The following is a 27,500-nucleotide window of genomic DNA, read 5'->3' on the forward strand; positions in this document are numbered from 1 at the left end:
ATCGCATGTGAAGTATATAAAGTGTTTAATGATAATAGCTTCGAACCCTGCACCAGGTTCATCCTCCAGCAAAGTGAACATTATGAATTTAAAATCTTTCGAAGTAAACTTCTGAATAGGACAATTATTCCACTATGACGAACGCAAATGAAGGAAGCGCTCAACAGCCCAACTAGGTGATTCCGTTGTTGTTCGAATTCCTGCTGGTTATTCTGCTGGAACGTCTTGTTGGCTGTGATGATGCTGCACGGCGTTCCCTTGGCGATGCGGCCGCAACAATGCTGGACATCACGTCCCCCGTGCTGTAATCTGTCTGAGGGAGGAGAGCAGAAGAGGGGGCAGCATCAGGCGGAGAAAAAACAGAGCTTGTCTTAAGATTAAAATTTTTAACAAAGTTTTTAAGAATGCAATAATTGACTAATGGGTCTTCCCCAACGAACGACTTGTTACCGTAAAAAGCTTGTCCTAAGTTTATGGCGGCACCTTCCACTAGTCTTCTTGTTTGGACATTGTTAATTTTTAAAAATTATGTTAGATCCATCCCAATTCGGTCTATGGTTGTTCTTAAAAGCATGGGAGACTATTGCATTGTTCTGTGCATGAAGTGCATATGCTCGTTTGTGTTCCTTTAATCGGGTCGGTAATCCTCTTCCACTTTCCCCAAAATATTTTTCCTTGCAGTCCATGACCAGGGGATTTCGTATACTCCCGGAATGATAGTATTCTTATCGTTATTGTTGTTTCTGATTAGTTTATGGCTAATGGTGTTTGGGTATTTGAAAACTATTTTGGTATCTTTTCTGGCTACTGTTAACGTAATTACATAATTTGTCGAGGTTGGGATTAAATGGGAGGGTAAGAATCTGTTGGGTTTTTCCTTGGGGTTGTTGTTAACAGGACGATAAAATGCTTTCTTAGCTCGTGAAATGGCTTTGTCAATAAAATGATCGGGGTATCTTAGTCCTCTAAAAGTTGATCGTATGTGCTGAATTTCTCCATCGACAACTCCGGGTCGCATATTTTAAAGCACGTAGGGCAAAGTTCATTACTACATTGCTCTTAATGTTATTAGCATGGATGAATAAAAATGTATGTAACTTTCTGATTGGTTGTTTTGCGATACACCGAGAATTGAAATTTATAATTATTGTGATCTCTAATGACTAGTACGTCCAAAAAACAAAAAAGGTAGCTTATAATCTACTTCTCTCTCTATTGTGAATTTTATGGAGGGGAGAATACTGTTGGCTATTTCTAATAATCTGCTTAAGTTCTGATCGTTTCTTCGGATGACAACGAATATGTCGTCTACATACCTAACCCAGAGCATGGTTTTAATGTATCATCACACCTGTTTAAGATTTCCCTTTCAACAAACTCCATACATAGATTTGCAAGTACGGGGAGGGGAACAAGGGGAACCCATAGCTACACCTTCCTTTTGGGCAAATCCTTGGTTATTGAATTGGAACACTGTTGAGGTTACGCATAATTTAATAAGTGCTTTTAAGAACAACCATAGACCGAATTGGGATGGATCTAACATAATTTTTTAAAAAATAACAATGTCCAAACAAGAAGACTAGTGGGAAGGTGACGCCATAACTTAGGACAAGCTTTGTTTTTACGGTAAACAAGTCGTTTCGTTGGGGAAGACCCATTAGTCAATTATTGCATTCTTAAAAACTTTGTTAAAATTTTAATCTTAAGACAAGCTCTGTTTTTTCTCCGCCTGATGCTGCCCCCTCTTCTGCTCTCCTCCCTCAGACAGATTACAGCACGGGGGACGTGATGTCCAGCATTGTTGCGGCCGCATCGCCAAGGGAACGCCGTGCAGCATCATCACAGCCAACAAGACGTTCCAGCAGAATAACCAGCAGAATTCGAACAACAACGGAATCACCTAGTTGGGATGTTGAAGCGTTTCCTTCATTTGCGTTCGTCATAGTGGAATAATTGTCCTATTCAGAAGTTTACTTCGAAAGATTTTTAAATTCTAATGTTCACTTTGCTGAGGATGAACCTGGTGCAGGTTCGAAAGCTATTATCATTAAACACTTTATATACTTCACATGCGATATTATTGGAGTGGACCTGCAATCATTATTATTATTATTATTAAATTCTCTCTAAAACGTTATAATTTTTTGTTGTGACATTCTCTCTCATCTTACCACTTTATTAATGTAACATTTTCTTGAAACTTGGCATTTTTTTATTGCCAAATTCTTTCAAAACTTAATGCTTTTTGTCGTAAATTTCTTTCTCTTTACTTAGCAGTTTTTAGCTGTGAAATTCTCTCTAATCACCACCGTTTGTTGTAATATTCTCTCTAAACTTAATATTTAGGTCTAGAATTCTCTCTAAATTTACTCATTTTTAGCTGTAAAATTCTCTATAAATTTACTCATTTTAGCTGTAAAATTCTCTAAATTTACTTATATTAGCTGTAAAATTCTCTCTAAATTTAGGGCTTTGTCGTAAAATTCTCTCTAAGTTACCACTCTTTGTCTTAAAATCTTATTTTTTATTATTATTATTATTATTTTTTTGCTGAAAAATTCTCTCAAATGTTACCTCTTTTAAGCTGTAAAATTCTCTCTAAACTTACCACTTATTGCTGTAAAATTCTCCCTAACCTTACCCATTTTTTGTCTTAAAATCCTCTCTCATCTTACTAATTTTTTGCTGTAACATTTTCTCTAAACTCACCACTTTTTGCTGTAAAATCCTCTCAAAACGTACCCATTTTTTGCTGTAAAATTCTCTCATCTTACTAATTTTTTGCTGTAAAATTTTCAGCTGTTAAATTCTCTCTAAACTTACCACTTCCTGCTATAAAATCCTCTCTAAACTTAACACTTCTTGCTGTCTTGCTGTAAATTCGTCTCAAAACTTGACCATTTTTTGCTGCAAAATTCTCTTTAGATCAACCACAAACTTACCACTTTTTGCTGCAGTCTCGCCTGCGTCTTCTTCATGAGCAACAGCTCGACGATAATCGACTGTTTTTGAGGGTCGACAACTCGACCGTTCATGTGGAAACCGTTCATCAGGTTGGCCGTTCTGAAAGACAGTTTGGTCGATGAGATTATAGGGTCGAAGATTGTACTGAAATTAGATAGATTTAGATAGATTCTACTTTTAAAACTGTGTTTTAGTGATGGTTTTTTCTCTTGCACAAAACCTTTGTGTTTAGAGAAACTTGAAACGGGAGAATTAATACAATTTGAAGGTGAAGTATTTCAGACAGAACTATTGTTCGTGCTGAGAGAAACACCAATAGAAGATAGTTCTTCATATATAAAAGACAGCTTAACCACATCATAGTTTGACCGAGTTCGTACTGAGAGAAACACCAATAGAAGATAGTTCTTTATATATAAAAGGCTGCTTAACCAGGTCACAGTTTGGCCAAAAGTACTTATAAAAAATCATATATAAATAAAAAATATCTAGGTAATCCACAGGTTACCAGCCAAAACAACATTAAAACAATACAGATCAAAACTTGGGCAATAAAAGACAGCTTATATCACGCGAATAAAAGATTCTCTATAGAAACTTTTAATACCTGGAGAATACTGCTCTGTCTGTCTTCAACATGTCCTTTGTGGTCAGACTGGAGTCTTTGTTCATCATCGCTGACTTGCGTAGGCGCTGTTTGCCCATGATTCTCACCACGATGCTGCCTTTTTGCAGGTACTCCAACAGCTGTGATGAAAGAAATTACGAAATCTAGACATTTTTCTTTATATCTGTTGTCTACAAGTCTCTCGTTTCTGCAGATCGTTAGAAAAAATGCTTGGCAGTTGTTATAGCTTGATATGTTACAGTAAACTCAAGTGATTATACTTCCTTCGTGACAGGTGTGGCTCATAAAGTAATTATACTTCCTTCGTGACAGGTGTCACTCGTAAAATAATCATCATACCTGTTTCGTGACAGGTGTGAAGGAGAATTTCTTGATGTGGTTGAAATCCGGATTAGATGTGTCACTTATCTTCTTGGTCTCTGTCTCCTTTTCGTCGAGGTAGACTTTGTAGGAGCAGTAGATATCCTGTGTGGGAAACGAGATGAGGGATTTATTTAAAATCTTCTAATTTTATGGCCTATGGGGTTGGCTATGTCACCTTCAGATAGGTTTTATGATCAGCTTTGTCTTTAGTGTTTTGATAACAGAGTTTAGGTTGCAGTGTTTGTCATATTTTATTTTTCATTAAGTTTTTAAATGGCAAAATTTGTTGAGAAAGCTCTTAAATCTATAGAGTTGTAGGTTATGTTGTATCTATTCTATTCTTGTATGATTTGCATTATTTAAAAGCTTCTAATTGTAAAAATTTGTTGAGGTCTTAAGCCCACAAGTCTACTGAAAATGTAGGCAAAGTGACGGGTATGAAGGGTAGACTTATAGATAGGTTCCTGCTGAGTATATAACAAGCAAATTTACTGTTAATAGAGCTACTTATATATAGGATCCTACTGATATAAACTCTAGCAAATTTATTATTATTAGGCCAGGCTTCGACAGGGTCCTACCGAATATCTGTTCGGCAATCCTCTGCAGTTCAGGATCTTGACGTTGAAGTAATTGTTTTTCCCAAGGAGCTCATCGGGAGGGTCCACGAATTTGTCGTCTGCCTCAGTGTAATCCTTGCCATCTGAATCACAAGGGACAACCTCTACCTGTAACATCGGATTTATTTGGGTTGGAGTTGCTGCTACCTGTATTGAGGCTAGTATTGTTATACATACCCCTGGTCCCACTTAGCCCACCATCAAAAGATGGGTTAATTTGTTTGTAATCTACTTTTACTTGTAAACTTGGTTTAAATTACTGGCTAAGTACTGGAAATATAAACATTTGTACTACTCCTACAAGGAAGAGTTTGTAAATTTGTATTTTTAAGATGAAAATTCTAAGTATTGGTAGGCCTGGTACTAATGGGTTACTTGGAAATGTTTCTCACAAACTCAGCTTTAACTTGCATTAATGTTTTCTTCGTACTATAAGTCAAAATGAGTAATTTTTATGATTCACTTTGAATATTAACTTTACCTCATGATACAGGTTGGATAACAGTTAAATTTTAGCTTGTGTATCATTTATGAACCCTATGTGCAATATTAATAATAACAAGAACAAGACTTCCACATAAAAAAAAAAAAAACTTAAACATCAAGATCAAATACTCACATTCATGACTCCCACTTCAGCTCCCTTGTAGTTGATGATCTCAAGTTGCTCCTTGAGTTCGACGTTGTAGGCTAAGGGTTGGAGGATGATTTGCACTGTACCAATGTGAATCTCGGTGTCCAGAGATTCTTGGAAGGGATCCTCCTCCTGTAGATGAGACATGTACAATTTTAAACTAAGTAAGGTTAGGTTAGGTTGGAATAGACTAAATAGGTTAGGTTGGGATAGATTAAATAGGTTAGTTTATGTTATGTTAGGTTAGCTAGACTAAATAGGTTAGGTTAAGTTGGGATAGACTAAATAGGTTAGGTTGGGTTGGGATAGACTAAATAGGTTAGGTTGGGTTGGGAAAGACTAAATAGGTTAGGTTAGGTTGGGATAGATTAAATAGGTTAGGTTAGGTTGGGATAGATTAAATAGGTTAGGTTGGGATGGACTAAATAGGTTAGGTTAGGTTGGGATAGACTAAATAGGTTAGGTTGGGATAGGCTAAATGAGGTAACACGGGTCTAGCCTGTTAGATAGCTAAGGTTAAGTTAAATTTGTATATGCTATCATGCCAACAGGTATTTTAAAGTATTTTACAAAATATTCTCAACCAAGGGGTTTTAAATGAAGTACTTTTAAATTCGTTTATGTCTTGGTGCCTATAAATATTGTAAACATAGGAGAACGGTGAAATAGAGGGATATTTTGAGGTTTTTGGATTTGGTTACTCCTCAGGCAACTGGTCTAAGACGCCTTTTTCAGTTGCAAGGACTGATACGAATTACAGTGATGATATTTTTGTAGCCTATATAAAAGGATTAGATAATCACTGTTGGTGTCAGTTGGTAGGAACGAATCTAGAGGTCCACACCACGACTCTTATTCAGTTTTGAACACTACCATTCCTATGGACTACACTATATAATTTTTCCATACTGGGCAGACTGTGTACATCAATGTATTCTGTCAGATGGCTTTCGTATCTTGCTGTAACCCAGTGTAATCTGTGTTATTGATCTCAGTTGGTAGGGCCAAGTCTAAAGGTCCTCAACAAGTCGCCTTTTCAATTGTGAACATTATACCAAGGTTACAGACGGTATACTAGTATATAGTTTTTGCTCTTTGGATTGACTCGAGTACATCTCTAAGTTCCACTGACAACTTTTCAGTTGCCTGTCTTACCTCAGGTCTGTCCCAATCGTCATCATCATCTTCGTAATTGCTGTACATCTCTTTCATGATGTGTAGTCTGTCGAGGAACTTATCCTTGGGCCACACGAACTCTGTTCCATTCTCCAGGTTCTTCATCTTGACGTGAACCTGTTTGGAAAAATGAGAGAATTAAGATAAATGTATTTGTCTTCATTTGATGTGGATTTATATTGTGGAAGTTAGTTATTGGGCTCTTTGGACCACTTAGTAACCTGTTACCCAATCCCCGTCCCACCCTCGACTCCAAAGGCCTGTTGCAAGATACATTCATTCCTAGGTACCCATCCAGGATGTGAATTAGACCCCTTTATTGTTTCAGGTTCACAATTGGTCACCCACTCAAGTTTTGAACTAACTCCTTTGTGTTGTTTAGGGGTCAAAGATCACTCATCGGAAAACCAGAACTTGCTACTCACCTCTGTCTTCCCAGTGTCCTTGCCCAGGACCTGAGGGGCGACCATCATGATTTCGAACTTGACCCTCTTGTCCAGCTCCTCTGAAATGGAGTTGGCCTCTTCCACGGCTGGCATCACTTCCAGCAGGTCCTCCTGGGCTTTGGACAGGTCTGGAAATGAGGGAGGACATGAGTTAGTTCAGTGAGAGAGAGAGGACATGTAATATATGTAAGAAGAGAACAGCTACTACATGGAATTACTGCAGATATGGTCATGAACCATGAAACCTTAGTTAAACTTGGAGAGAGAGAACGGGCACATTTCTTGGGCACTAACTTACCAGCGTCAGAGGCACTGCGCATGTCGATGCCACTCTTTGACGCGATCTCCTCTTGGGCATATTCGAAGGTGATGTCTGGGTAGTTCATCTTAGTCTTCTCCTTCTCTGGAGGATTCTGGAACACCCAGATTTGGGTGCTGCCGAAGACCAGCCTTCATGGGGAAAAAAATAAAAAAAGTTTGAAAAACGAGGAGTCAAAAGTTTGACAAGATACTTGGTGATTTTTGTTGTGGTTTTATTAAGATATGGGGGATTTAGGAAGTTAGAAATTGTAAATAGTACAGAAATATGGTTCTGCTTTCAGTTTTTAATGTTAAAATTACTCCTTAAACATCAAATTGTTTTCATTTATAATTTTATTTAAATATAAAAATGGAACAGTAATATACGTGTTTTCAGATTTTAGTGAAAACTTACTCCCTAACATCAACATGAAAATATTTGGGGAAATTCATTTTTATTCTTTCCATAAAAACGTGTGGGCACTGCCCTGAAACCACTCACTGACCTGTCATTGTGACACAGCGTGGTCTCTCCCTGGATGGGTGACCCGTTGACCAGGATTCTGCAGTCTGTGTTCACTGGCTTGATGTTAACTTTGTTGTCTTTCCCCACCGTCATAACAGCGTGTTGTTCCTGAATGCTGGAAAATACAAAGTTCCAGTCTTATTCATTGTTGTTTCTCATGGAGGAGGCTGGATTTCCCATTCTAGTCAGGTTAAGAAAATGTATATTTATTCCCACTATCTAATTGGCCACATGGGTTAATTAAAATACATCATCTTGAAGGTTGATGACTTGCCAGATCTCTCATGTCCATATAACATTTAGTATTCATCTAATTAACCCATGAGGTTAATTAGAATGCATATTCTTGAAGGTTAATTATTTGCCATGTGTCTCGAAGACATCAAATATCGTGTAATTTTCCCAATGGGTTAATTACAATACTTGCTTTTGAAGGTTAATTACTTGACAGTTGTCTCGGGGACATACGCCATTTAATATCTATCAAATTAACCTCACTGGGTTAATTAGAATACCTGCTATTGAAGGTTAATTTCTTGGCAGGTATCTCACGTCTATCCAATGTTTGATATTTATATATTTACCCACATAAGGTTAATTACAAACCTGATTTTGAAGGCTGATTATGTTCCTCGCAGGAGTCTCTAGTCCAAATACCATTTAATATCTTATCTTAATAACGCTTTCTCGAGTCTAAATGCTGTTTGGTATCTACATAATTAACCAGTGAGGTTAAGTACCTGTCAGTTATATTAAATCCATGTTCCATTTAATATCTTATCTTACTATACTATAATGGGCCTTATGTCTGTCCATCCGTTGTCATTCAATCACGGCCAAATCGTACGGCTGGTCCGATGGGCATGAAACTTGGCAGGGGTATGGTGGGGACCCCTAAGATGGTTTATAATGGGGTTTCATCCTACTTCCCCCTCCCCCTGACCCAGAAGGGGCTGGGGTTGAGGGTAAGAAAGGATTCCCTGAAATGGAGCTGGTTCTGCCCGTGATACAAGGCTGCTTGTGCCCGTAGACTTTGTTAATTTACGGATTTATCATGCATAATATCTGTACACGTATGACTTATCGTTCGGAAAAGAATAGTGTAGGGTCAACATCAATGACATTATAGTTAAAAAAACGCCAGTGAGTCACTTTTATGAAGCAGCAGATGAATATGCTTTAAGACGGACGAGAAGCGGTACTTTCAACGTGGTATGGCCATTGGCGAATATGCTTTTAGTAAGTATTTGTAAATTGCTAGTCCAAGTAATTAACCCATGGGGGTTAAATAGGGTACCTGTCCCCTTAATTAACCCTTACCTGGGGCCAACCATGGTGATGTAGGACTCCTCTCCTTTGCGATTCCCCACGGAATTAGCCCCCGGTTTCAGGATGTGGAGTACCCTTCCGGACAGCATAGGATCCATGTTTAGGTTGTAAATGTGTGGTTTCTTCTGCTTCTCGAGTTCCTTCTTGGCGATTGAAGGATCCTGCAAGCAAGGAGGAATGAAAGTCTTTGAAGTGAAGGATACTGAGGGAGTTGGGTGTAGGATTCTGTAGGTCTAGGAGTTTTACAATAGATTTTGTCATTCGTTTGGGAAACGTATGTTTGTGGAAGCTCAAATCTCTCTCTCCTTACCACGAAGTCCTTCTTGGACTGCTTCAGCTTCTCTTCGTAGGTCTTCTTCATATTGGCCATCTCCATCTCGTTCTCCATCATCCTCGCCTTCATCTCCTCCTCCCACTTCTTCTTCAACTTCTCGGCGTCTGGGAGCGAGAGAAAGAGGGAGTGAAAGATAAAAAACGAGTTATCATCATCATCATCATCAAACTCTGCTGCTAAGTAAGAAATTTTCTTGTTGCAGTTTTCACCTAAATATGCTGCTGTACAGTTCACAGCGTTACAGGTCTCAACATAGAATAAACAGAAAAGTACTGGACATCACTGTACATAGTTGCACAGTGAAGCTTGTAAAGAAGGTGCACAGTACAGAAAATACACCATTGAAAAGTTTATTCAGAGACTTCATGTCTCAGTAAAGAATTGATAGCTGTAATGTGCACCAGGATATTACAGAACTGTACATCTCTGCTCTGGGCAGGTCACTACAGAACTGCACAGTACAAGAGAGTACACCATCAGAGTTTACAAGGTCTAACTTATAACATAGTTTCACTAAATGACCTCACTTTACCTTATGATTGATTGGTTTATCACTCCCTGGCGTTACAATTTGCTTTACCTCTTGAGTGATTAGTTAACGCCTTAATTTTAATTGCAGTTACCATTAAAAAAATGACAAAAACAGGCTTAATTTATATCTTCTATCAGCCAGCTGATATGTCCAATTCCTACCGGAGGCTGAACGCTCTCAAAAACTGGAATTGATGACATGGTTATTGTATCTGGCGTGGCAAATTTCCACCCCCTTACCGTTGTCGTCGACTCCGTCGTTGTCGACGTCGACGAAGGTGGTGTCGATCTTCCCTCCACTGAGCATCTTCTTCAGTTTATCATTCTCTTCCTTCAGTTCCCTCAGGAGTTTGTCGGTGGGGTCCTCGTTCACTGTGGCTTTGGTCTTGATCTGCTTGGCTCGGTCAGCTAATGTGATAATAATAATAATAGTATGAAAAAACTTATTCTGGAATCTAAGACTCTTTTGGTCAGTCAGCTTTATTTGATCTATGAAAACTTGGCTGTAAAACTGAGCACTTTGGTGAGGGTGGGCACCACTTTCAGCCATTCAGTTTGAAACAGTTACTTGTCAAAGTCTGTGAACCTACTAAGATCATTTGCAAGGTCTGCTGCAATTGTGGGATAGTTTTGCTGTTAGGACCAATTTGTTGCTATGTTTTTAGTGCATAATGATTATTTTGTCCTTTTTAAGTGTGAAGTCAAGGTCTTGGAGGGGTATGTCGAGTGTAAAGCACAAGCTTACTTAAGGAATACTCTATTGGTAGGTTAAAGGTGGAGCATATCGATATGTCCTCTGCTAAGATCATTCTGGTGCTCTATTAAGTGTGGAAATTTTGATAATCCTGAGACTGTGGTGGTGATGTCATGTTTATTATGAAGTTTGAATTTTCCAAAACCGTAAATAGGACTTGACAAGTGCGAAATAGAAGTATGCCCTCTGATAAAATGATTGTTTGCCGAGTGAGTGTTCCCTACGAAAGGCCTTAGACTAGGCTGGTTTGTGATTTGTTCAGTGTCAAGTCAGTCCTCTGCTCAAACTACGATTCTTGTTTCAGTGTGAGGTTTTCCCTGCATTCGTCTTCTCACCGTATCTGAGGGTGGAGAGGGTCTCCTCGTAGTTGATATCAGCTGGAGAGATGGCTGCTATCATGATGGTCTTGCTGTTACCTCCCAGAGCGTTCATCAAGAGCTTGGTCAGAGCAGAGTCTCTGTAGGGGACACGGGCCTGCAGGAAAGGAAAGGACCTTAGTTCTGTGTGGGTTTCTGTTGGCAGAGTACTTTCTGGTGCTCTGACAAGGAAAGGACTGTATCTTTATACCTGTGGGAGTGTTTTTGTCAAGAACAAAATATGGTTTTAATTAAGGATAGAAATGTAGCCTGGAAAGGCCCTAGTTCTGTGGTGGTCTGTTAGTAAGGGGACTTTTCTGGTGAATAACAAGGAGAGAACTATCTTTGTCCCTACAAGAGTGCTTTTAACAAACAAACAAAATGCTTTACTTGAATTATGGCAAGAGAGGTAGTCTGGTCAACATACTGTTAGTGAAATACATTCCTGATCTGGAACTTGTACAAGAAAAAGACACACGCTGAAGAGTGCAAACTACAGGTAAATCATAGACAAAAAATTAAGATAAGTTTGAAATAACTCACCCTTCGGTTATATCCTTTGACTATTGGTTCGTTGGACTGAAAAGATCCAGTTTAATCAAAATGTGCAATTAAAAGTGTCATGAATTTAGACTTAAAAGATAAAATACGTAAGAGTAGCCCTTGATAAGGTGTTAGGCATGCTTGCATTATTGCCACATGCTTTTAATAATATCATATTGTAATAAATCAATAAGATTGTGTTGAAACGTTTATTGAGACATGCTATTTATTAGTGTTACGTAATATTTTGTTGTATATTGCTAAATTTGTGCCAAATCTTCGACTTACTTTAAAACATTAAGTAATTACCATCACATGCTTTGATAACAACTTGGTTTGTAAAGTATAGAATCATGCTTATGATTTATTGTATCAACGTGCAACATATGTTGTATTACTGAATGTTTTTAATCATGCTGACATAGGAACAGCATGCAAATAACTGAATGAGGACATTAAAAATGCAAAAAATTATCATTATTAAAAGTTGAACATGCCAGTGTCATGTTTTTTTCTAAAATAACGGATTATTTAAAGTATTTCATGCAACATTTTCGTGTTACAGTGATTGTTGTACCTGTTTGCCACTTGACTGTTCTGCCAAGGCGTGGATGCAGTTGCCCAAGCAGGAGAGGGACTGATTGATACCAGCGCCCTCTTTTAAACGAGCACCAGTGGCGCCTGTGCTCTCGACTCGCTCGCTGTACAGTAGAGGTAAGAAAAGAGATTGTGGAGGTTGTTCTCGATGGTCTAAAGCTTCAAACTGTATTGTCTTTGGATATATCTTGAATTTCATATCTCTTAGGGGTAACTTGAAGAAACTGGGCCAAAACAGGACTCAGAGATGATCTGGTTTCGCCAGCTCTTGAGTTCGTCTTTGAATAACTGGTTCAACTGAGTTATAACAGTTTATGTAGGCTAATGTAATTTCAGTTTGAACAAGTGTTCACGTTTTAGTAGTTTTTAATGGGGTAACTGACTCAAATCATCCTAGAAACCTCATGAAACGAGACCTACCTTCCAGCCAGATCCACCAAGTTCACGATGGCCGACTTGGCAGTCTCCTGTCCGGCTTCGTTCTTGAATTTTTGTACGAAGTTGATCCCGACGATTGTGTGGGCTCGAGAGGAGGTCGCGTTCATGTTGGTGGAGGCGATGGTGCGGTTAACCGTTCCCTCGTTCATCTTCTGTTCTATCTCCTCGTAGCTGGACACCAGCGCCATCTTCAGCCCCTCGGCTGAAGTAAGGGAGGAGGGATTAGTTTGTTTTGACGTAAATACTTTTAGAAGATTAAAAGTGAGGCTGTTGTAGCTTAATGTATAAAACCAGAGGTCCTCTCGTGTTAATAACTTGCATCTTATAAAAAGCCATCGGTTTAATGCAGTGAGAACCATTGGCATCATTTTATCTTGGATACTCTTGATAGATTTAAATGTCATTCAAATGTCCTCAGTTTCAATGTGATCAATTTTGAAGTCTCCAATGATTTACAAATCAAGTTTCTGACGATGTTCATTAGTTTTAATATTAAACTGTAAATTATTTGACATGATCTGTCATTTCAAGCTATTATGACAATACTAGCTTGGTCTTACTTTGTTGACAAATATTTTCTGATAATTAAATAACCCTTAACGAGAGATATTGGTCAGCATACCCCCAATGGGTATCTATCTTAAGTTCAACTTGAGTGACAGAGATTACCCCAGGCCCCATCCCAATATATTTTAGGACCAAGATACACTGGGGCCATCTGTCTTAGGTCCATAGTTGTATTTTGTGTGTTTGGGGGAAATTGTGTTGATAAATTCTATACTCATGGATTTTGGGCAACATAACCCAGTGGGCTCTCAACTTGTGTAGAGAATAAGTCCCATAACCCTGGATGAGGTTCCATACCCCTGGATTTAGTCCCATACCCTGGATTTCAAGGCCAATATCTTAGGGGCATTAGCTGGTGCAGAGCTACGGAGTACACCCCTGGATTTTGAAGGCAATGCCCTAGGTCCTTTAGTCTGTTCAAGCCTATAGCCCATACCCATAGACTTTTGGGCCAATATTAAAGGTACCATAGCTTGTGCAAATTTATATAGCTAGTGCAGAGCTACAGAATATACCCCTGGATTTTGATGGCAATACCCTAGGTCTGTTAGTCTGTTCAAGCCTGTAGCCCATACCCTTAGATTTTTGGGCCAGTACTCAAGGTACCTAGTTCATGCAAACTTATAGCCTTATATTTTAGCTTCAACACCCTGCAGGGAAACAAGTTTTTACTTCTAACACCCTATAGGGAATCAAATAAGGGGTGATTACTGGCAATACGTAACTGCGAGGAACTAACCATAGAATCCCTTCTTGTTGTGCTGACGAACCTTCAGGCCCTTGTTCTTCCCGGCAGGGTTCAGAAGGTCCCGGACGACTTCGTTGTAGATCTCCAGCATGCTGAACCTCACCTCGAATTCCGCCTGGCCCTTCTTCTCTGTTATCCCCTTGAACAGCTGTTCGCACAGCAGAGGGACGATGCCTGGGGGAAGGAGAGGTAAGGTACAGATACTACCAGTGCTACCACTAGTACTAATCCGAGAGTGTCCACCGTTTAGAACTTCGTCACAAACACACATGGATAACTTATCGCCCACATGTCACAAACAGTCATTTGTGATATGTATTCAATAAGTTGCTGATGTGTTGGTAAGCATGTTTTACTATAGTGTGGATGCTCCCTTGTTTTCAGCCTGTGTAATTATGTCCGATATGAGTTGCTATTGTGTTTGTGACATGTTTTGCTGTAGTGACGTACCTTAAGGTGACCCATTGCTGACAACGTGTATACCCTCAGGATGTTTCCTAAGTTTCTAAGCACTCCTCGGAGTTCTTGAAAGTGAACTTAGTTCTTGAAGTTTATATCTGTTATTGACATCATCAGATTGTTTGAATATAAACACACCTTCGCACAAACTAAAATCAACCCATCCTCGGTTCGAACCCTACCTTTATTTGCTCCGTAGCCGATGACTGACCAGGATTTGCCCGACCCAGTCTGCCCGTAGGCGAAGAGAGATGTGTTGTAGCCGTCCCAGGCATTTCTCAAAACGCCAGCGCCTAAGTCGTCGTAGACTTGTTGCTAGAAAAGAAAAGTATTTTTACAATCGCTAGACTCATTACTTGAGTCTTTAGAACAGTAAATTAGTGATGGATTACTTATGTTCATCTTCTCATAGACTGGCCATTGATATTAGTGGTAATTAAAATAGGTAATATTGAGAGTATTATGGTAGTCGACCCTATTTGGGTAACCGCATTAGTGTTTGGTCAAGAACAAGGGAATAGGCTTATGTTAAATAAAGTTGATTATTTTAATGGTAAAAGGGGAATATCATATTGTAATTATAATAATTTATATTAACCATACGAATTGGCCCCCAAAGATTATATAATTATCAAATGTTTCTGGGGCTTCTCCTCCTGGGAAGTTACTATCACGAAATCTATCAAATACTGATGACATTATAGTACTGCCTCTATTTAAAAAAAATCATAATAAAGTAGCTTAAAACTGAATAAGTTTGTCACTTCAGGGGCAATTGTATTTATAGACATCACAACTGGAACTTAAATAGTTATAATGCAGTTCCAATACTTTTTCTTAGACATAGCGTTCTGGTAGCCTGGTCAATCGATGACCACTTGATTGGTCTCCTAAATATACAGTTCACTGGATTAATCCGCTTTCTTGAGACAATAATTGAAGGCTCAGATTTCATGCACGTGAGCTTGGAAGCACTGTTGAGACTTTCTAGGATTTATGGTTATTTATGTGTCATTTTCAAGGTTTTCTGTGTTGGTGGCGTTCAAGGATAACAGACTTGAATGTTTCTGTCTTGGGGACTGCAATTCTGTTAAAAGTTTCTGTTGTGAACTTTAAAAGTTTTATCATTTTGGATGAGAAATCCTATGAAATCAAACCTAGAATCGGAAGTAGATATACTGTATTCTGAAATGTATACTGTGTTCTGCCAAATTTTCCAGTTTTAAATGTTCTCTCAGAAACCATTGCCTCCACAAAGTATCAAACTATTCTCATGTCTAGGGGAACAAAGAGGCATTGAAGAAGCAGTAGAGGTTTATGATAGTTGTTAATCTTAGCAGAAGCTATTCAGGAGCACTATCCAAGTTGCTACATGAAGAATATCGACCTGTTCTCGTAAATAGCTCATGGTTAAAGTGTTTTGTAATTTGTAACTTAACCTGGTGGTGTGAGGTGTCAATGATGAGATTGGTTAAATCGTTTACTGTAGAACCCGATTTTTTACAGATACCAATTTTAGCTCCTTTATGTTTACAGATTTTAAAAAAAAATTCCTAAGAGAGAAGGCTTCAGATGTGGTTCAAAAAGGACCAAAAGAAAACTTCCATCTAAATATGGGAACACTGCTCGGATCCGGGCAAGATAAGTTCATCACATTGCTGGAGTAGCTGAGCAAATCAAAATACGTCAAGTAATTTTTGTTTGTTCATCCATTATTTCTGGTATATTGTCTTTTTTGTAGCTGTTTGGGATTATTTTTATATTTTATTTTTTGTCGTAGATTTTGGCATAAATTTTATATATTCTTGAATGCTGTAAGGAAGGTTTGTTGAGGATTTGTTAAAAATCACAGGACGATTTTTTAAAAAATAATCTGCCCTTAAAGTCAAAGCATGTTCATTTAAAGATACGTACAAATATTAAACATAAAAAAAAACATATTTAACTATGTTTAAAGAACAATGCCGGATTTAGAGAGAGGAGGGATTAGGGACTAAACATGACATGAGTCTAGCATCCTCACCCTTACAAAAATGACCCTACTCACCTGGTCAGCGAATTTGGAGCCGGGAGAGTCCTTGGCGAAGTATCCGTTGGTTCCCTCCTTGCAGCCGTCGAAGCTCCAGTAGGAGAAGTCGTAGGTGAAACTCTTGACGTCGTTGGGGTCATCTGGGTGGGTCACCGTGGTGACCTTCCCGTTCATCTGCACCACATTCTTCGCCTTTCGGGTCAGCTCGCGATTGTTGTGAGGATTCGAGTTAAGGAGTTTTTTTCTTTTTTTAATTTTGTTTTTTAAAAATTTTTAGGTTTTTTGGGGAGAGGGTCCTCTAGTAGTCTGTTGTTGTGGGTTTGTTTTATAGTTTTTTTTTGTGTGGGGGCAAGGGAGGTTTTTTGGTAAGATTCCATTTTATTTTTTTTTTAAGGAAGGATTTTTTTTTTTTTTTTTAAGGAAAGGGAATTTTTTTTTTTTTTTTTGGGGGGGGGGAGGGGGGGAAGGAAAAAGGGGGGGCGACGTTGAGGGTTGAGGGTCCTATAGTAGCTTAATTTTATGGGTTTGTCATGAAAGTTTTTTGGGGGGCTGATTTTTTTTTATTTTTTATGAAATAGGTTTTTTTTCGGAGTTCAGGGTCCTGTACTGTGTCGTTTTTTGTGGGCTTGTGTTATAGGTTTGTTTTTCAGGGGGTGGAGGGGGGAGAATTGTGTATATTGAGTTTTGGGTTTTTTAGGATAAGACTCCTGTAGCAGGTTTTTTTCAATTTTATTTTTTTTTTTGAGGGAAGAGAAAGTGTTTTAGGGGAAGGGTTTTTATTACTAATTTTGAGGGTTTTTTTTAAGGCTGACGATCCTTAAGTAGGTCGCTGTGGTTTTTTGTAGATTTTGTTTACTTGGTAACAGATTTGATAATTAAAAATTGCAGTTTTTTATTATTATTTTTAAACGTTCTTTCGGAACCTAAAGCCAAATTCCAATTTATTTTTTCATTTTATAATAATAATAATAATAATAATAATAATAATAATAATAATAATAATAATAATAATAATAATAATAATAATAATAGTAATAATAATTTGCGAGTCTAAAATTTTTCTCTCTCCTAATACTAAAGAGTTTGACTTAATAATAGAAAAATTGGGATGGTATATGTAGAAATCACAAGGACTGGACTATTCTCCTATCTGGAGACTTCAACTTTCCTTTCGTAGACTGGAAAGAACGAATAGGAGATTGTGGTTGTACTTATACATATAAAAAAGAGAGTAATAGTAGTGCAGAAGATAAGAGGCAATTCGAAATGCTATTAGATATGCTACTAGAATACAACATTCACAAATAAATCACCTGCCAACAAGAAAGGAAAATACTTTAGACCTGGTATTTGTGAACGAGATGAATTATGTTAAAGAAATAATAGTATATAATGCGAGTATTTTCAGACCATAATGTCATAGGAATTAACAGTCCATTCCAAAGCAAGTGAAAACAGAGATAAGCAAGAAATGAAAAAGTGGGAAGGATATGAAAATACAACTTCTACAGTAAAAATATAAAATGGTCAGAAATAAACGAAGAATTAAAACAAAGATTGGGATAACATTTTCGTAAGTGATGACATAAGGGTAAATACGGAGATATTATATAAAATATTATAGAAAATAGTGGATAAATATATACCGAAGAAGAAAAGTAAACATCAGTCATGCATACCAAGAGACAGAAGGATCTTGTTCCAGAAAATCAGAAAGTGGAAAAATGGTCTTGCAAAAGAAAAAAATGCATGGAAAGTTATAGAACTAAAAGTAAGATAGAAAATGCAGAACAAATGTTAAGGACTCTGTAGTGAGTAGTTTCGCCGATGACACAAGAATAAGTAGAGAAATTACTTGTGATGAAGATAGGAACGCGCTACAAAGAGACCTTAACAAAGTATATGATTGGGCAGAGGTAAATAGGATGGTATTTAACTCTGATAAATTTGAATCAATAAACTATGGAGACAGAGAAGGAAAGCTATATGCATATAGGGGACCTAATAATGAGACAATCACAAATAAGGAAGCAGTTAAAGACCTTGGTGTGATGATGAATAGGAACATGTTATGCAATGATCAAATAGCAATTCTATTCGCAAATATAAAGCTAAAATGGGAATGTTGTTACGGCACTTCAAAACAAGAAAAGCTGAACACATGATTATGCTTTATAAAACATATGTTCGTAGTCCACTTGAATATTGCAATATGATATGGTACCCACACTATCAAAAGGATATTGCACAATAGAGTGTACAAAGGTCCTTTACAGCTAGGATAGAAGAAGTTAAGGACCTTGACTACTGGGAAAGACTACAATCCTGAAAATTATATAGTCTAGAAAGGAGAAGAGAACGCTACATGATAATTCAGGCATGGAAACAGATAGAAGGAATAGCTGAAAACATCATGGAGCTAAAATATCAGAAAGAGCAAGCAGAGGTGAGATTAATAGTGCCCAAAACTATACCAGGAAAAATAAGGAAAGCACACAGGACATTAATCCACTACGCACCAGCACCGATAATGCAGCGTCTATTCAATGCGTTGCCATTGGAAGATGCAAAATATACCGGATTGGAAGATGCAAAATATACTGGAAGATGTACTAGCAACTCTCTGGTAGGTGCCTCATACTGAGGCACCTGGGGCAACCCGAACAAGATGTAAGGTCTGTAAGGTAAGGTAAGGTCTCTAAGTAAATACTTTTTACTTTAATGTACTTCGAAACTTGCATATTTTTTACTTATTACCCAGTGCTGTGAAATGCATAAATTGATATTTAAGGCTTTGTACTGTTTATACTTCTATACATTACTACATATGAACACTTCACTATTATGATTTTGATAGTTTTAGTTTTCTGGCCAACCGCAATTGTTTCTATCCGCCCTCAGATCTTAAAAACTGCCGAGGCTAAAGGGCTGCAAATTGGTATGTTGATCATCCACCCTCCAATCATCAAACGTACCAAATTGCAGCCCTCTAGCCTCAATAGCTTTTATTTTATGTAAGGTTAAAGTTAGACATGCTCTTGCGTCTGGCAATGACATAGGCCAAGCCACCACCGAGCTGATTAAAGTTTCATGGGCCGCGGCTCATGCAGCTTTATACCGAGACCACCAGAAGATAGATGTATTTTCGGTTGCCTTATGTTTATAGATAACCAACTATAAGAAGCCCACCATGACTATCTAAACTATAGGATTTGAATACTTTCTATAGTTTTGCAAAGTAAGCTTTCCTCCATAATCATCAAAACTATAATATTTTTTTATTTTGTATCTGATGTATTTCCGCTGTGTGATTTTCTATCTCCTAATTCTTTTCTTGCTTTACGACCAATCGATCGTGTTGGCTCGTGACGTCATCAAGCAACTACATGTATCGCCACTTAGCGGTCGTCTCTCTCTCTCTCTCTCTCTCTCTCTCTCTCTCTCTCTCTCTCTCTCTCTCTCTCTCTCTCTCTCTTTGCAGTACGTCTAATGCAGGCCTTTTCAATAATCATAAATAGCAACATGCAATTAAGCTTGTTTATTGGGCATTAAACTTTTGACGTGATTGATTTAAATGTTTTATGAATTATATCAGCCTTGAAATATATTATAGTATAATATATTTTGCATAAATTTAGAACAGATTATATGCATCTGTCATTGCACAAAAGTCATATAGTACTAGTATAGATTCTAGTTAGAGATATTCCGCTTCAATTTCAGTTGAAATGTGTAATATGTACATGATTTACTGTACTGATTGATGTTTGATATTTAATCGCTAGTTTAAATGTCACAGGCGAGCTTAAAATGATTGAAGTTGAAGTTATTATCATAAATGAGAGCGAAAGTCTGAACTGAAGTAGGGAAAGTTCTGCCAAAGGCTGGAAATATTATGAAGTAAAATAGACCGAGCGAATCGTACAGCCAACTCGCAATGTTTACATCGGATAGCCCTTGGTAACTGTAAACACTTTATGCTCCTCCCCCCCCACTCCGCCCCCTCCCCGGACCCACGGAGGTCGCACTGCCGAAAAAAAAGGATGTCAGGGTTGATATGGGTGCACCTTGCACGCTGTCGATCGCTACATACAGGTCACGTTAAAAGGAGGAATATATTTATGAAAACTTTTAGATACTTTTGATTGTTTTGCGAATTAGTTTGCTAAAAATAGCGTATTCTTTCCAGTTAATAACCTAACTGTTTTGGCGAATAACCTTGACAACACGTTGATTCCCAATGCGTAATATCTGCGTCATTTTTGTATATAAACCGGGAATGGGAATCGTTGATATTTAAGGCTTGCCTATCGTATGAACCAGGAATGGGGATAGTAAATATGATGTCTTGAGCATTCCGTAAAAGAATTGTCAGTCTGTTGACATGTTTGAAGTCTAAAGTAGGGTTTAGTTTCAATTTTTATGGCTCATGACGTACCGTGATGGCTAATGAACCATATTTGAGGTTCGTGACAAACCTTTAACCTTGAGGGCTAAATACTTCGTTAAGAACTCGAGGACAACATTCGTTTAAATGGTCTCAATATTTTTCAAGTATTTCTCGTTTTAAATTATTATTTTGCAGTTTTTATTATTTGTCGTGTGGAGGAAATAGAAATTTGCGAATAGATAATTTTAGAATTAAAGTATTGACGAATTAGAGATATATGAAAAATATATCGAAATATAAAATTGATTATAAAAGGGCTATTGTTTGTGTTTAGTAAATTCCCAATATATTGTTGTGATAAGAAGTACAGCCCTCTCTCTCTCTCTCTCTCTCTCAATTATGTCTGTATTTATTAAGCCCTCTGTATCTTCCCCTTTGTCCGCCTTTATACTCACTTTCTATATCCTTTGTCCATTTATAACCCTTCTTCCTTTATCTCCTATATCACTAAACTCCTACTTTATCAAAGCCTCTTACCTTTGTCCAGTCTTCAGTTTATCTTTGTCTATTTTATTCATATCTTTATGTATCCTTATGTCGCCTCTTTTTCTTCCATAATCGCCTCCTTTTTTCACTTAACCTTTGTCCATTTCTTTACCCCTTATTTCACTTAACTCCACGTTTATCAAAGCCTCTTTCCATTGTCCGGTCTTCAACAGACCTTTGTCCATTTTACCGCCTACTTTATCAAGCCCCTGTATCATTTCGTACGCTTTTTTTTTCCTATACCTACTTCACTTAACCTTTGTCCCCTTCGTACTCGCGTTTCTATACCCTTTATCACGCAGTCCTTTGTCCATTTATAACCCTTCTTCCTCTCCTACCCTAAGTGGCGTTTTGCGTGTTTATCAATGTCAACATCAGGTGGTTAAGTAATACACTGAGATACGATAAGGCTGCTTAAGGGTCGTTCATTATATCTCTCACGAAAGGATATCCCGTTTAGAGATTTTTCTAGATTTGGGGCATATTTTTTACAGTTTTGGTGGGGGGGGGGGGGGGGGGGGGGGGGGGGGGGGGGGCTGGAGGTTTCAATGTCAGTGTTTGTGAGGTGGGATTTTTGTCTTGCTTTTTTAAATAATTTTTTCGTTTTTTTTTCTTTTTTTTTTCTTAGTTTTTCCCTTTTTTAGAGATTTTTTAACAAAGTTTTTTGTTTGTGTTTTATGTTAGAATCTTCATTGAACTTCTGTACGTTTAGACATTTTAACAATTGTTAATATTATATATTCTAATATTAATTTTATATATCCATCTATTTGTATTCATATGATTTCAGTTATTAGCGTTTTATTTTAATATCTACGTGTACATAAAAACTACTTGTACATGCAATGTACACTGTAGCACTGTACATCTACATTTCATCTTTACCTGGATCATAGATGTTGGAAAAAACTTTATATATCTTAAGTATCATTCTATGTACATCCAACCATACATTCTATACATTTTACGACCATGCACCTCCCATATATTCATATCTACACTATAACTATACATACCTGTCCATTCAACTTGACTGATACTAATTATGCTGAAGTATGCATTCTCTAGAGTTGATATGCACAAGTGTGAATTGCATTGAGGGTATGGCGATGAATGCATAGGCCGGTGGAAAAGGTGAATTAGTAAATAGATTTCTTATTTTGAAAGTAAGGTAGATGATAGGAGAGTTAGTAGGGGAAGAATAGTGTGGGATTAGATAAGAATTGGTTCATCTAGCCTAGGCTTGTAGGAGAGATTGGATAATAGGGTTGTTTGCTTAAAAGCTGCTGAATGATGAAGAGTGAGTTTTCATGAAATCATACATCTATAAACACTAGAGTTCTCGTAAAATTGTGGACCTATAAACACTAAGAATTCTCATGAAACTATAGACCTATAAACGCGAGATTTCTCCTTAAATCATAGACATGTAAACACTAGAGTTCTCATGAAACCATAGACATATAAACACTAGTTCTCTCCTTAAATTATAGACATATAAACAAGAGTCCTTCTCAAATCATAGAGCTTTAAACACTTGAGTTCCTCAAATCATAAACCTATAAACACGAGCTCTCATAAACAAACAAATGCATAAAAGGATATGAATGGGCGAACCCTGACAGCCACTTTGACGTTCTCCTCTTCCGCCATCTTGGATTTTCCTACGTCTAGTAGCTCCTACGGAAAACGGGGCTCTTGTGTCGATCGCTTTTATAATGTTTCGTCTCTCGTTTCAGCTTCGATCTCAGCCCTCGTTTCTTTTTTCTTTCTTCTCGTTCGTTATTCACTCGTTCTTTCTCTTCCGCCTTTTTTTGAGCCACATGGGAGTAGCCGCTGGCGAGAGCCAGGCACCCCGAGAAGCTTGTGTTCGGACCTCCTCTTTTGCGACCCCAGTTGAGGTTTGTTGTCTCTCTGGTGACCTGGAAAGGAAAACATTTGAGAGTATAGATTAAAACAGCAGTTTTTAGCGTTCGCATTTCTACGGTGTAATCTGTGTATACTTGTATCAGTCGTGTACTGGTCCTGTATGCTTTATGTATGCATGTATGTATGTTGCTATCAATGTGTACTGTATGTGTGTATGTATGTGCGTCTATGTTACTATTCACATATGCTCTCTGATCCTTGACTTTAAGGATTAGGGGGAGAGGGTACAAGGCTACATATTACCCACATACCCTCGACCTCGACCTTGTCATTTGTTTCTCTTTATTATTCGTTCGTGTTGAATAATGAAACTTTTGCTGCCTGTTACTGAAGTTACAAGCCGAACTCTCTCTCTCTCTCCCAGGGTCTCAGTAAAACCTATTGAACGTATTCATAAATCATGAATAAAATTCTCTCTCTCTCTCTCTCTCTCTCTCTTCTCTCTCTCTCTCTCTCTCTCTCTCTCTCTATGGGGACGTTTGATCAAGTTCAAGAAAAGTTCAAATCATTTTTTGTAGTGTCCAAGACTAGCCCAGACCCGCATACAGTATTTTAGCGGTCTCTTTAGTTATTTGTTCACTTAAGGTTGTAATTATGTAATAGTTAGTTAAGTTCTAAGGAAGATTGGCCTGCGAATAAATATTATTTTAAATTTGTTACTTGTGTTTTTATATATTCACTAATTATGATGATAATAATGGGGATTAGATTAATCATTTATTTTTTTGAAATTCCATTTTAATACACCATTGAATAATCACTTGAGATATTTTTTCAAGTGTGTTTGGGTCAACTAAATCAAGATCTGAGGCCCAAAATTACCCCCAACGTAAAGTTATATATCTCCAAAACCCGGAATAATAATAATAATAATAATAATAATAATAATAATAATAATAATAATAATAATAATAATAATAATAATAATAGTTCAATTTCATTCATAAAATCCAACAAAGCAATAAGCATTATAAGACTTCTCTGCAGCGTTGCCATCGAATGAGCAAGAATATTTGATCCCCCGTTCCGCAAATGTGGGACTTTCCACTGCCATAAGTCATTGTGTTTTTCTATTGATCTCACTCGAGCGCGCAACAGACTTTTATAACGCCGTTGCAAACAAGGAGGACCATCAGTCTTCTGGTTAATAAGGGGGCCAGTAAGAGGTGATGATAGTATTAAAGAAATGGTCGAGTTATGATAGATTTTGTTTGCCCAAGTGTTTTGGGGCTTTTATTAGTTTGGACACTTATGATATTTTATGTATATTGATTTTTCTCTCATGATTTACTCAAGTATTTAAGTCAGTTATTTGTAATATTAGGTTATTGTTGTATATTAAACGAGGGTTGGTTTGCAAACGAAAGTTCTAATGCATCCAAGTTGCAACTGCAAAGTAATTTAATTCACGCAGTTTTCTTGTGTACATACCAGCTATAAAATTAAGCTGTAAATATATAATATATATTATATATAATATTATATATATATATATATATAACATATATATATATATAGAATATATATATATATATATAATATATTAGCCAAGGCCACAGGAAAAATAAAAGGTGTACCGTGGCCTTGGCTGAATATATTGTCACGCGCTATTTAGTGACTTATAAGCATATATATATATATATATATATATATATATTATATATATATATATATATATATTGAATAACTTGATCACGAAGTGTATAAAACGTGATGCTATGTATAAATAAAGGTTTTTTGCCACGAAGGAAAAAATGAAAAAGCGAGATAGCCAAGTACTTTCGGTCCTGTTCGGACCCTTTACTGAAGCAAACTGATTTTACAAAGAACAACATAGTCAAAAGAAGGCTTAATATACAAACTGGTAGTGTCAGTTTGTATATTAAGCCTTCTTTTGACTATGTTGTTCTTTGTAAAATCAGTTTGCCTCAGTAAAGGGTCCGAACAGGACCGAAAGTACTTGGCTATCTCGCTTTTTCATTTTTTCCTTCGTGGCAAAAAACCTTTATATCTATATATATATAATATATAATATATATATATACATTATATATTATATATATATAGTCTCAGTAATTGGGCGGCTACTTGGAAATCTTAGCTTGATGATAAATAACAGTGCCAAGACCAGGAAGAACATTCTTTATTAAACGAGCTTTCGAGGTTTAAAACCTCATCTTCAGGTTGAAAAAAATGACAAGGATGAGAAATCACTAAAAATTACATAAAATGAATTGTCTTATTAAAAGGTTCAGTAAAAACATAAGATAAAACGAACATCACATACAAACTAAAAATTAAAAATTACGAAGAAACTAAAACGAAACGCAAAACATACAAAAACAGAAATAAAAATGAAAATAATATGAACGGTAACAAACTAGTTTTGAGTGTAGTTTGTTTACCTTTCATCATATTATTTTCATTTTAATTTCTGTTTTTGTATGTTTTGCGTTTCGTTTTAGTTTTTTCGTAATTTTTAGTTTGTATGTGATGTTCGTTTTATCTTATGTTTTTACTGAACCTTTTAATAAGACAATTCATTTTAATGTAATTTTTAGTGATTTCTCATCCTTGTCATTTATTCAGCCTGAGGATGAGGTTTTAAACCTCGAAAGCTCGTTTAATAAAGAATGTTCTTCCTGGTCTTGGCACTGTTATTTATCATCAAGATATATATATATATATATATATATATATATATATATATATATATATATATATATATACACTATATATGAATATAGAAACAACCTAGATTGTTTGCGTGTCTACGGATAGAAAAAAACCAGTTAACTGCTGAGTGAGAGGTGGAATACTCGTGTAAGATGAACGGTAAGGAAACAGAAAGTCTAAATACGATTTTTTTTAAACGACAGAAAATAAATTTATTCGTAACATTTCCTCCTACACTCAGCTGGCTATCTTCGGGCCTCTGGTGGCCCGATTGCCGCTCCCATCAGACTCCCAAAGCTTTTCACTGACCAGGAAACGCTTGACGTAACTTATAAAGCTAAGGTCTTGGAAATATCAGCAAAAAATTTAATATTTTCTAATTGATGTTATTTGTAGGTCACTATAAAGGCCCCTTGCACCTGCTCAGGTCTAGTCAGTTATTGGGAAGGGGGAGGAGGGGGTGTGTGTGTCCCTCATCTGGTCACCACTCGACACCCCCTACCTCCTTCCGTAAGGGGAGGGGGGTGGGGATGTCTTACCCCTCCTTTCATCTCGTGCGATCTATTATTGAAGGCTGACATTTCTATCCTTTGGTCGAAGCTGGAAATTCTCTCTCTCTCTCTCTCTCTCTCTCTCTCTCTCTCTCTCTCTCTCTCTCTCTCTCTCTCTCTCTCTCTCTCTCTCATTCACCCGAATACCTTGCTTATTCAGCCTTTTGTATTTCATTTGCATTAGAGGCCGTGGGTCCTGCAACCTCACCCCCTCATTGAATTAGTGAGATTGGGTGAAGGTCCTTCAACTCATTCGTCAGTTTAGAGATTTCTCTGAGAGAGAGAGAGAGAGAGAGAGAGAGAGAGAGAGAGAGAGAGAGAGAGGGGTCCCAAAGTTGACCAGACCCAATTTATGGTCATAGGGTGAGGTTGCAAGCCTTACAATTCTCGTGGAAGGAAGATTATTGCATTGTTGCAACGTCACGATGTTACTGATACTCCTATGAAGCAATGAATAAAAGAGAAAAAAAAAACTTGTTTTGGAGACGTAGGCAAGGTAGTATTGATTGCTCTCTCTCTCTCTCTCTCTCTCTCTCTCTCTCTCTCTCTCTCTCTCTCTGTGTCAATGCTGTTACGTAAGAAAATTGACCAAGTAATTGGCTGTTAATTCAAATAACAGCCAATTGGCCGAGGTTTCTGTTAGCATAAACAGATATTTGATATTTAGTTTATTATTATTATTATTATTATTATTATTATTATTATTATGATTATTATTATTTATTATTATTATTAGTTATTACCTTATTATTATTATATATTGAGAAATAATAACAAATTGAAGTTTATTTATATTATTCAGTAATAAAAGATACAAAATACTTATTATTATTATTATTAGTTATTATTATTATTATATTATTATTATTATTATTATTATTATTATTATTCATAAATCGTAAAAAACCAAATTAAAGCAGCTAATTCTACGAAAGCTCTGTCCGAATAAAAAAAAATTCGAGAAAAAAAAAACTTAACATAAAAAGTACAGAAACCAACCAAAAAAGAAATATATATATATGTAAAAAAAATTCCAGAATTTAAAAATTCTAACCGAAGACGA

The 27,500-nt window shown here is 36.9% G+C and overlaps 1 protein-coding gene across 2 annotated transcripts in view; it reads right to left on the reverse strand.

Annotated features, from left to right (window-relative positions):
• The window catches only part of LOC135205352 (kinesin-like protein KIF28), a 26,240-nt gene extending 9,652 nt beyond the window's left edge, over positions 1-16,588 (reverse strand). For both annotated transcript variants that reach the window (XM_064235818.1, XM_064235819.1), the window contains exons 1-18: positions 16,364-16,588; positions 14,499-14,631; positions 13,849-14,031; positions 12,525-12,744; positions 12,085-12,208; positions 10,944-11,082; positions 10,095-10,262; positions 9,300-9,427; positions 8,981-9,150; positions 7,641-7,775; positions 7,133-7,284; positions 6,814-6,962; positions 6,368-6,505; positions 5,198-5,344; positions 4,540-4,686; positions 3,935-4,060; positions 3,575-3,714; positions 2,946-3,066 (exon numbers count right to left, since the gene is read on the reverse strand). In XM_064235818.1, coding sequence (XP_064091888.1) covers positions 2,946-3,066; positions 3,575-3,714; positions 3,935-4,060; positions 4,540-4,686; positions 5,198-5,344; positions 6,368-6,505; positions 6,814-6,962; positions 7,133-7,284; positions 7,641-7,775; positions 8,981-9,150; positions 9,300-9,427; positions 10,095-10,262; positions 10,944-11,082; positions 12,085-12,208; positions 12,525-12,744; positions 13,849-14,031; positions 14,499-14,631; positions 16,364-16,519 — 2,676 coding nt within the window. In that variant the 5' untranslated portion in view covers positions 16,520-16,588. The remainder of the gene's footprint in view (positions 1-2,945; positions 3,067-3,574; positions 3,715-3,934; positions 4,061-4,539; positions 4,687-5,197; positions 5,345-6,367; positions 6,506-6,813; positions 6,963-7,132; positions 7,285-7,640; positions 7,776-8,980; positions 9,151-9,299; positions 9,428-10,094; positions 10,263-10,943; positions 11,083-12,084; positions 12,209-12,524; positions 12,745-13,848; positions 14,032-14,498; positions 14,632-16,363) is intronic.
• Positions 16,589-27,500: the final 10,912 nt, after the last annotated feature.

The sequence above is a fragment of the Macrobrachium nipponense genome, chromosome 49, assembly GCF_015104395.2.
Source record: "Macrobrachium nipponense isolate FS-2020 chromosome 49, ASM1510439v2, whole genome shotgun sequence".
Taxonomy (NCBI): Eukaryota; Metazoa; Arthropoda; class Malacostraca; order Decapoda; family Palaemonidae; genus Macrobrachium; species Macrobrachium nipponense.